The sequence below is a fragment of the Hippocampus comes genome, unplaced genomic scaffold (assembly GCF_001891065.2).
Source record: "Hippocampus comes isolate QL1 unplaced genomic scaffold, H_comes_QL1_v1.1 scaffold98, whole genome shotgun sequence".
NCBI classification, from domain to species: Eukaryota; Metazoa; Chordata; class Actinopteri; order Syngnathiformes; family Syngnathidae; genus Hippocampus; species Hippocampus comes.
In genome coordinates this window covers 419,682-430,976 of record NW_017804832.1, presented here as the reverse complement: position 1 = coordinate 430,976, position 11,295 = coordinate 419,682, and the positions used below count along the sequence as shown (strand labels likewise).

General features: G+C 44.5%; 1 protein-coding gene across 1 annotated transcript in view; it reads left to right on the top strand.

The window, feature by feature from the left end:
* The window catches only part of prkcab (protein kinase C, alpha, b), an 80,908-nt gene that overhangs the window by 21,990 nt on the left and 47,623 nt on the right, over positions 1-11,295 (top strand). The window contains exon 3 of the mRNA XM_019868890.1: positions 9,205-9,287. Coding sequence (XP_019724449.1) covers positions 9,205-9,287 — 83 coding nt within the window. The remainder of the gene's footprint in view (positions 1-9,204; positions 9,288-11,295) is intronic.

Here is an 11,295-nt window from a genome sequence, read left to right as displayed (position 1 = left end):
ACACACACACACACACACACACACACACCCTAACATGAATCCACACCATGGGGGCAGTCAAAGACAGACGGACAGACAGATATCCGAATATCCTATAGCAGGGGTGTCAAAGTCATTTTTGCCGTGGGCCACATTTTCGTTACCGTTTCCCTTGGAGGGCCGTTATGACTGAAACCAAATAAAAAAAGTCACTAATAACGGTTTATCCAACTATTGTTTAAGTTACTGTAATGAGGGGTTTGGTTACAAGAAAAATGCTTTCAATATGTCTTATTTATTACATATGAGAATTTTTAATTTTGGTAGAGATTTTAGCAACCATTATGCAAGTTGACCTGTTTGATTTGCTTTCGCGGGCCACATAAAATGATTTATCTGGCCCTGGACCTTGAGTTTGACACCAGTGTCCGATATGGATGCCTCAAATCCAGCCTCAGCTCATCAGTACAGCACTAATATCAGTTGTTTCAGTGCAGGCAATAAAGAATACAGGACTCAGTGCCGTTAAATTGTCTGTCTACATGTGTTGCTGCACTGTTTGCGAGCTAACTGGAAAGCAAACCAATGTGGTTGTTTGGTTTATTTTAGGTTTGGTAAGACAGTAAATTTCAACTGGGAGGCAGTTGAATGAGGCAAAATGCAGTCATGCTTTCTCCCTTTTCTTTATACGGTGCAGTGCTTTTGCACGGATTTGCTTTCCCTATTCATCCTTCTGAATGTTGAGGTTGTGGGGGATGATTTTGAGATAAGCACAAATTCCTTGAGAACTTTTACGGCTTTGTGTCAAGGAGGAAAGATCATTCATGGTTTTGTCTGATCTCGGAGCATTGTGTGCTTATTCCAATGTGCCATCTTTGTGAAGTGCTTGCTCAATGCTTTCAAGGTCAAGCCGTCTCTGTGTGAGGCGGAGCTTGTGGAACTCGCTGTCAGCCATTGTTCTAAGCGTGTCTCTGTCATTTGGCAAACTTTTACCTCCAAACCTATTTGTTGCGGCCGATCACTTTATTGCCTTGCTGCGGCAGGTCGACGCTTCTCGTTTGGTTTCTATAGCTTGTACGCGATTTCCCAAAGGTGCCGGGAAATGGTCAGGGATGGAACGGTTCACAAAATCCTCGGTTTGGTTTCTATCGTGGTTTTGTTGTCATGACCCTTTTCCGTCAGAAATGGCTTTACTGTACGTGTCCCTAAATATATCATTGTGGTTGATTTTTAAAACGTGCTGACTTTTTTTTCCAGTACACCAGTTTTTTTGTGATGTGTGTGTGTGTGTGTGTGTGTGTGTGTGTGTGTGTGTGTGTATATATATATATATATATATATATATATATATATATATATATATTTTTTTTTTTTTAAGTTTGACCTATGAAAGCTTGCGTACAACTCACATGGTAACAACACATGGTAAATGTGTTGTCATTTATAGCTATGGCTGCAGGGAAGAAAAATCCTCCATCTGTCCATCCATATTCTGATGTCGTGGCTGTCTTTGGGCAGTAGGCGGGGTACACCCTGAACTGGTTGCCAGCCAATTGCGGGGCACACATACACGAACAACCATCTGCGCTCACACTCCGAGGGACAATTTAGTGTTGCATTAGCCTGCCATGCATGTTTTTAGAACGTGGGAGGAATCCGGAGTACCCAGAGAAAACCCACGCAGGCACCGGGAGAACATACAAACTCCACACAGGAAGGCCGGAGCCGGAATCGAACCCTGCACCTCTGCACTGTGGGGCTAACCACTCGTCCACCGGGCCGCCGCATGATGCCATTTGTACCTCAAATAAATGAAACAAAATGTCATTTTACTCAAATCAAAACAAAGCACACCTACAGATACGTAGTTTAAAGGATCTTTCATTTCCTTCTTTTTTCTTTCACACAGTGACCGTAAAAGCTTCAGTGGCAAGGCACTGTTGAGTGCAAGTGGTCGAGATGGTAAACAGATCTGGTTGCTCGGTAAGCTTCACACTTGACCTCCTCAAATTCTCATGAGAACCGGACGATCCAGGCGGGTTGAAAGGAGTCACGCTTCTGCGTCACACTCCCGTTGGCTTTTTGGATCAACCTTCCGTGATTTTATTCCAAAACAGTTTCCACTGGCACTTTCTGATGACAGAAATGGCCTTCTTCCCATCATTCACTCTCTCCGGTCTTACTTTCTCAGACACACACACACACACACACACACACACACACACACACACACACACACACACACACAGTCTAATCTGAGATCTGCCAGTGTTTGTTTGCACACGGATGCCAGTCACAGCATCGGACCACCTGTGCAATTATAAATATCCATGGGCCAGGTGGAGAGGAAATGTCTTCCCTCACTTGCGCACCTCACTGGGGTTCAGCGCTCTTTGTTCCAAGCTGCTGCTAAAAATAACCGAGAGGTAACACGCATGCATCTCCCCTTCAAAGAGGGGGAGAAAAAAAAAGGAGTGTTTGATACCACCAACACCTGGCAAGAGACAGTCAGGCGCCACTGATCATTTCTTAACTCCGTACATGCAAAAGGGTTCATGCAAAAGAGGATGGACTGAAGAGCCTAACGCGTTTGCAAAGCTTTTCGAGATTCAGACCCAGAACCTCAAAACAGCGAGGCATGTGTGACACACCAGCCACTCGTCCACCGTCTTGCCTGAAACAAGACATAACTACGTGTTTTTCAATGTGCATCCTTTCCAAGGGTATAACACGGTGACAGCCGAAGTCGTTTGATGTTGAGCTGCATTTGCACATCTCTCCACCTGTCGCATGCACATCCTTCTCTCTATACTCAGACGTAAACGCGCTTTTTGCTCCCGATGAACCGTCGGGGGTCCAGATTGACTGGATGTGACTGGAGGGTATTGTGCAGGTCTGGCCCCCGCAGGTGGTCTCGCTCTCTCTTTTCGCTCTCTCTCTCACTCTCTCCGTCTTTTGCTCGCTCTCTCTCTCTCTCTCTCTCTCTCTCTCTCTCTCTCTCTCTCTCTCTCTCTCTGTGTCACTCTCTTTCTCCATGTACAGTAGCTCTTTCTCTCTCCCTACGTCTCTCTCGTTCTCTTTTGCTATCTAGCTAGCTATCTCTTACTTTCTCTTTCTAGCTAGCTGTCCATCTGTAGCTCGATCTTCTTTCTCTCTCTATCGCTCTCTGTCTCTCTTCCTCTTCTTATCTGTCTTTACCTCGAGCTCTCTCCCTCTAGCTAGCTATTTGTCTTTTTCTCTTTAGCTTTCTCACTTGATCTAGCATCTATCTGGCTCATTCTGTTTATCTACTGTATCTCTCACTCCACCTCAGTCTTCCTCCGTTCATGTCTTTCTCTCCTTTTCTCTTTGAAGGTCGATCTACTGTATTTAGCTATCTCTTTGTCTCTCTCTCTCTCTCTCTCTCTCTCTCTCTCTCATGTATCTTTTGTCATCCTGTCTTTCTCTATCCATCTCTTCTTTCTCTATCTCACATCTCACGCTCTCTGCACTATAAACCTTTCTCCTGAATGACTGCCATTAATCGAATTTAAGCTATAACTTGGTATATTACCAATTTGACCGGATTAGCCGGTGCCAAAATACACTTTCAAAAGGGTCAGCGCGAGTGAAGAGGATTAGAGCTTCCTCCACAGTGTGATGTGCGAGGTTTTCACGTGGTAGTATTATTCATACAAACACGATGCATAATGAGCTTTTTTTTTTTTTCAGTTCTCGAGCAAACTGCAACGTGTGCTCGCATCCCCTCAGAAGGAAACGTTGCCGTTGCGTAATCTGCTTTGCAATGCCCATATCGCTGCGCCGAAGCAATTAGGCTGGCAAAACCAAAAGCAAAAAAAAAAAAAAAAAAGCTTGCAGTAATTAATCCTAACATCCCTGACGCTACAGTATGTCAGTGTGTCACCTCCCGCTCCCGCCACTTCGCACACGCCTCAATGTTTGGACGCAACCATCTGTGGAGATCTGCACTCCTTTCACTTCGCCAGTCGCCACATGAGTCATCAAGGAGATTTATTTGAGACGACCGGATTTACTTTGTTCTCCTTCATGTCCCGTCAGACTCGGTTGAGATAATGTTGTTACGTTGTTGAACAATTTATGGGTGCGACCCTCGGGGTGTGTTTTTTTTCGCCGTATGTTTACCCTTGGCCGACGTGATGCTAAACGCTAACCTGACACGCCAGATGGTTTGCTTGACAAAATGTCTCGCAAATCCGTCTGGGAAAGTGCCAGTGGAAACTGTTTTGGAGTAAATCGGATATTCCGTCTGTTGTGAACATTGAAGGAGACATATTAGAGACGTTATTTTTTTGAATCCGCTCAATTCAACTTTATTTCTAGAGGACTTGAACAACAACCACAGCTGGAGCATGGTGCTGCATTTAAAACATCCATCCATCCGTCCGTTTTCTTCTGCTTATCTGAGGTCATTCCGCAACGGCAGCAGTTTTAGCAGTGAAGCCTAGACTATCCTTTCCCCAGAAACTTCGTCCAGCTCTTCCAGGGAAATCCCAAGGTGTCCCCAGTCCAGCCGAGAGAACGTGTTGTGGGACATCCCCGAGTCTTCCTCCAGGTGGGACACCTCACCAGGAGGCATCATCACCAAATGCCCGATCTACCACATCAGGCTCGTCTCGATGCGGAGAAGCAGCAGACATACTCTGAGACAGCCTGATTATATCTAGGTGGGACTTTTCAACCTCAAACACCAGCTCAGGCTCCTGACCTGCCAGAGAGGTGACCTTCCATATCCCTCGAGCCAGCTTCTGTAGCCAAGGTCACTCTCCACCCGACCCCTTTGGCCCCTCCCACAGGTGGTGAGCCCATGGAAAGGGGGACTCATGTTGCCTCTTCGGGCTGTTGCCGGCCAAGGCCCCACGGGTCCAGGCGGACGCCAATGAGCCTCACTCCCAGGCCTGCTCCCGAGTGGGACCTCGTGACCCACATCTGGGTCGTGGGGAAAACGTCTTCCAAAGTTCTTGTGCACCATAGGAGGTCTCGGAGTTGTTCTTGGTCTGGTAACTCACCAAGGACCAGTTTGCCATGAGTGACCCTGCCAGTGGCATAAGGCCCCAAAACACTTTGCTCATATGATCTTTGGGACACACAACCCTCAATATACAGTAAAGGTCTTTGACCTTTACTGCATTTGAAATCTCGTAATCATAGCGTGTGTGATGTCACCCAGGTTTGCCACAAGCCAATTTGGACTGGAAGCAAGCAACCATAGTTTTTTCTTATGGCTGATAGTTGTCGAGTAAAAGTGTTCTTTGGCAAATGAGCAACCCCAATGTCACATCCAACTACTGCTGAAGTCAAGGTTCATTGATTTTTCTTTTGCAACATTTGCCAGTTAATTGTCACCCATAATGAGATCAAAGAGTATCAAAACTGAGAATGTGAGGAGTGCGTGTATTCCGTGTGCGTTTTAAGGACCAAATGATTGATGGCGAGGTGGAAATGTGGACGTCATCAGAGACCTCGATTCCTATATTGTATGACGGCAGGGAGCAGAAGAAGAAACCTGATCTACCACAATAAATCCTCAATGCGATTTAATCGCTGTGACAAAAGCCGGGATGATTCATGCTCCTCTGCTTTGCTCCCAAATGCAAATGCTTTCTTAATTTCGTTGACGGTGGAGACCTGTAAAGCCTTCCCGGAAGAAGAGGGGGAAAAAAATTACCTTACTTTTTCTCAAGGATTAAATGAGGTTGTGAACTGGTTTTCTTCTCTCTTTTTCCCCCTTATTTTGGCCTCAATGGAAGAATTAAAAGGGCTGCTTGTGGGAGTGTGCTCATACAGTCAACCATCTTCCATCTGTCGTGAGCCTTAAGGAGTCCAGAAATCACATTTGGTGGTAGCATGTGGATCACAAGGGTCGCCATAACATTTGTGCTGGGCGATAAATAGCTGAAATGATGATTGTGACTCTGAAAAGCTGAAAGCAAAATGTGAAGACACAATAAAATAAGCAAGGAGGAGACGAGACCGTTATTCATACCAATGCTATTGTACCTATTAGAAATGCTTAGAAATGTTTTATATATATAAATAACAAAACACTTTACAATAACAAAACACTTTACAATAACAAAACACTTTACAATAACAAAACACTTTACAATAACAAATGTAAATATATATATATATATACACCGTATTTTCCACATTAAAAGGCGCACCTTCAATGAATGGCCTATTTTGTAATTGTTTTCATACATTGGGCGCACCGCATTATGAGACACGATCTACAATGCCTCCACTAGATGGAGCTATGCTCAAGGAAACACCAACAGAACGATCAGATGTCAATAAAACGTATTTAATAAAGCAGCGACACAGTTCACTTAACCAACAGCAAGTTATAACATTGACTCGTTCACGTTGAACTCGCTTGCCGCTGCTCTCTTTCCGCGTTCAACTGCCTAACCGATCGCCTTAAGTTTGAACTCTGCGTTGTCAGCATGTCTCGAGCAAGGAGCCATTTTGGGGTTGAAATATTACCGTAATGACCATACACAAGGCGCATTGGATTTTAAGGTGCGCTGTGAGCGTTTAAGAAAATGGAAGGCTTTTAGTGCGCCTTTTAGTGTGGAAAATATGGTATATGACATCAATTTCCCATTGCACTGAATGTAGTCTATGTTGAGCTGGTTAATCGATTCGTTGGACAATCGGTGATTATACAAGCAATTGTGCACATTTGTGATATCACTTTTTTCTTCTTCTTGAGATAAGAAAACATTTACCATATTGGCCCGAATATAAGACGGCCCTGATTATAAGATGACCCCCTCTTTTTCAAGACTCGTTTGAAGAAAGACTTTTTGAACACAAAATTAATTTTTATACAGAAAATAATTACAGTACATCTGAAACAAATGATTATAACAATATATTTTACAGAAAAAGCATGTTATTTTGCCTCATTCAAATCTTAATATTTGAACATTTAAATATGTAAACTAAAGTGCAATCACATTCGTAAATGAATGGCTTCTGGTTTTTGAAATGTAAATGACATCATAACTTCTCCTCAGCTGCCGGTTAACCTGGCCGATCTTCGACCCACTTTTCTCCAGATTGTCGATACGTTTCTCCATTTTCTGTTCTCTCTTCTATTATTTTCTTCTCTTTTCTTTCTTCCTGCAATTTTTTATTTTTCTTCTTCGTGCTACCGCTATTTTTATTTTTATTCTTCGTGACAGGGGTTCACTTTGGCCTGGGGAGTCAAGTTCAGTATTCGCTTCAATGATATCTGGCACCATGTAGCGTCGCGAATGGGTATAATGTCTAGACCCTGAATATAAGACGACTCCACCTTTTCAGTCTTATTTCAATGCAAAAAACACTGTCTTATATTCGGGCCAATACGGTATTTGTCTCACAATGGAGAAATATTACCTCGTAGAATCAGCTGACTTTGCAAAGTTTGTGGCCAGATTTGTCAGTGTTGGGGCTTCTATACCCAATAGGCACACTTCATCCAAAATGGAAGTTATCTTGGCGGCCTTGTGTCCTCTTTATTGTCGGCAAGCTGGTTTGCTCCAGTTGTGTGTCATCTAAATCCAGCTTGCATCTACATTTTATTTTGGTGGCGGCGGTTTATCATCAAAATGACAAGTGCGAGGCTAACTATTTTGCTGAGTTGTTTATCCCCTCCGCTCTCTCCCTCACATTTCCTCTTTATTAGTGAAAGAGATTAATTTGTTCGCTGCTCCTCCACTCCGAGGGGAAATTCACCTCCCGGAGAGTATTCGGTTCTCCGAACCAACCTTGTGCAAACATTCATTACTCCTGAAAGTGCTCATTATAAGAGAGTTATCACTAAAAGTTGCTGCTGTTTACTGGACGACTCAATGGAGCGAAAAGAGTGGCAAACTTGATTTTGCACGACAGCGCACATGACCGGCTAGCTCTCTTGCATCTGGACACAAGCCGAAGCTGACAGATTGTGTGGGAAGGGGGACAAGTGTGTGTGTGTGTGTGTGTGGGGGGGGGGGGGCATTCCAAACAAAAGTAGACAGAGGGAGTGTTGTGTTGTTGTCACAGATGTACATGGGTGCCCCCCCCCCAAAAAAAAGACGAATGACGTCAGGTGTCATGTGTGCCATGCCCCCACGGCGTCTTGGAACTAGCCGACGGCTGCAGCAGCCTCCATCAGTGACGCCGGTGACATTCTGTGTGTGGGATTGAGCGTGTGGGCGTTTGTGCGTGCGCGAGCTTGATTGGCTTTCCTTTCCGCAAACTTGTCGGCCTTGCAAGCAAGCAGAATGGTTTTGTTGATTGTGCCTTGTTTACGAGTGAAGTGGGCTTACACGCATACATATTTTCAGCATTGCAACCGCTTTTTAAAAATGTGAGCCTCTGGCGCGACAAAGAAAACGTGTCTTCCTCCTGCTTTTGTATGTGGCATACTACTATTGTCTAAAGGAAGTGCCGCTACCCACTTCAGCATAGTTCATTGGCACCAGCATGTCACCAAAAGAATACTTTCGTCTGAATAAAGCTACTCGACATTAATCCGGTTGTCTAAATTAAGCTCAATTTACTTCAATATAGTTATTTGGCAACATGTCGCCAAAGCCCAAATTTTGTCCAAATAAAGTTACTGTACTCACTTCAGCATACTGTAGTTCCTTGGCACCAAGATGGTGCCAAAGCAATCCGGTCGTCTAAATTAAGCACCTCAATTTACTTCAATATAGTTATTTGGCAACAACATGTCACCAAAGCCCAACTTTTGTCCAAATAAAGGCACTGTACTCCAACTTACTGTAGTTCCTTGGCACCAAGGCGGTGCCAAAGCAACACGATTGTCAAAATGAAGCTCCTCAACTTAATTCAACATCGTACCTTGACAACAAAATGCCACAGGGTGGCACCAAAGCAACCAAATGAAGCGCTTCAGCTCACTTCAACATTGTGCAGTGGTACCAAAATACCACAAGATGGCGCCAGAGTATCACTTTTGTCGAAAGGAGGCCCCTCAACTAACTCCAATATAGTTCCCTGCTACCAAGATGCCTCAAGATTGCACCCAAGCACTATTTTTGGGTATGGGTATGAAGCATCTCAACTCATTTTCAGTATTAGCAGAGGATTGGTTGCCCAGCTAAAAATGTGACAGAAGAAATTTGACCTCATTTTCTGTACGTGTGTCTCGACACCTTACTTTCCTGTTTTTGACTTGCAAATCTCTCTCTTGCTTTTGTTTTCCAGTGTGCTGTTTTGTAGTTCACAAACGCTGCCATGAGTTTGTAACCTTCTCCTGTCCCGGAGCTGACAAAGGTCCCGACACAGACGTAAGTTGTCAATGCTTTTCAAGAGCGACGTATTGGCTCGTCCGTCGCTCCCGTCTATGTCTTGTGTCACTCGCTTTCTGATTGTGTGATCAACAGTATCTGTGGCGGTATTTGGGATATGAAAAGATGACGCAGTTCATGGAGTGAATGGCGAACGAGCTGTACAGCGATTCAACGTCGCTCACGTTGCAATGCTTGCTTATGTACATGTAAAGAAATGATTACTTGGACACAAAAGCCCTTTCTCGGTCTTGTTTTTCTTGTATTCAAGTTTATGGTGTCACAAAAGCAAATAAATATATATTTTCCGCACTAAAAGGCGCACCTAAAAGCCTTCCATTTTCTTAAAAGCTAACAGTGCGCCTTAAAATGTGATGCGCCTTGTGTCTGGTCATTACGGTAATATTTCGACCCCAAAATGGCTCCTTGCGCAAGACATGCTTACAACGCAGAGTTCAACACGCAGCTGAACACGGAAATAGAGCAGCGGCAAGAGAGTTCAACGTTAACGAGTCAATGTTATAACTTGCTGTTGGTTAAGTGAACTGTGTCGCCGCTTTATTAAATATGTTTTACGGACATCTGATCGTTCTGTTGGCATTTCCTTGAGCGTAGCTCCATCTAGTGGATGCATTGTAGATTGCGTCTTATAATGCGGTGCGTCCAATATATGGAAAAAAATTTACAAAATAGGCCATTCATTGAAGGTGCCTCTCATAATCCAGTGTGCCTTTTGGTGTGGAAAATACGGTATATATGCATTAAAAAAAAAATCACTGCTCAGCTTGACCCTTCTTTTCAAAAAAGCCTCATTTGTGCCGCTCTTTGGCGAAACCAACTCATGTTCTACCGCTACAAGTCTACACTTTCTTTTGGTGGGTCAAAACTAAATATTCTTTGGATCTTGAAAGACTGGTCTGGCAATTTGGGGGCTTAAGACATCTGCGATCTGTTTTTAAGTCAAAATACGCCTCCTTTCAAGTGACTTTTTGTCAGTTAACACGAGTGGAGTGGTGAAACCCGAATTTGCCCCGTGTTTATCCACCGGGAGGATTTCTGCAACACACATCAACGCGTTATCGTATCTGATCGCCTTCTGACCGAGCGATTATGACTCACTCACACCCGTCGCACCACTACTCCTCCATCTCTGATAGTCATCTTCTGAATCAGCGAGGCATCATCGCGCGCGCACACACGTGCACGCACACTCACACATACACACAAAAGCGGTGGGCCCTTTTTCGCAATCGCAGGTCGCCCGAATGGCGTCACGCGTCCGGCAGATGCTTTGATCCGCTCGCATGTCGCAAAAGGACAGATGTTGGCATTAGCATTTGAGCGCAAAGCGCTTTCATTCAGTACATTGTGTAGTGGAGGTGGTAAATAGTCGGGTATTATCTGTCAAGGACCACTCCGGAGTCCGTGACTCACCCCGAGAGAAACAATACGCGTTTCACAACCAGGTTACGTATGCGCCATCTTACACACGGATGGAGTCCCTTTACAAATCTTCCCTTTTTGATATGCCTTCATGTCATTGATAGATTTGGCCCCGGCGACTGCGGGAGATTATGTTTCGCATGTTGCCATTACTCACGTCGGGGGAGAAAAAAAAAAAATCCTCTTTCCCACCATCTGTCTTTCGCCCTGATTACTGTCACGGCTGCGCAGCGTTTTATAGCGTGTGTTAGCGCATTAGCATCATGTGTCTCTCGATGCCTAACCGGACAAATTTGAGAAATGTTTATACCAAAGATGCCTTGCTACTGGGTTTGCAAACCTTTCACGTTCTCCTCGTGCCTGCCTAGTTTTTCTCCAGCTTCCTCCCACATCCCCCCGAAAAAATAAAACAAGAACGCACGAAAGCTTTGGTGCTCCGCTTCCAGTCCAGTAAGTTAAATATCAGCCGCAGCCAAACGAGGTCATGTGTAAATCAGCTGCAGTTTGTCACTTAGATTACCAGAGGCTCACTTTAGCTCCCCGGGCCCGCCGCTGCCCATGTTCC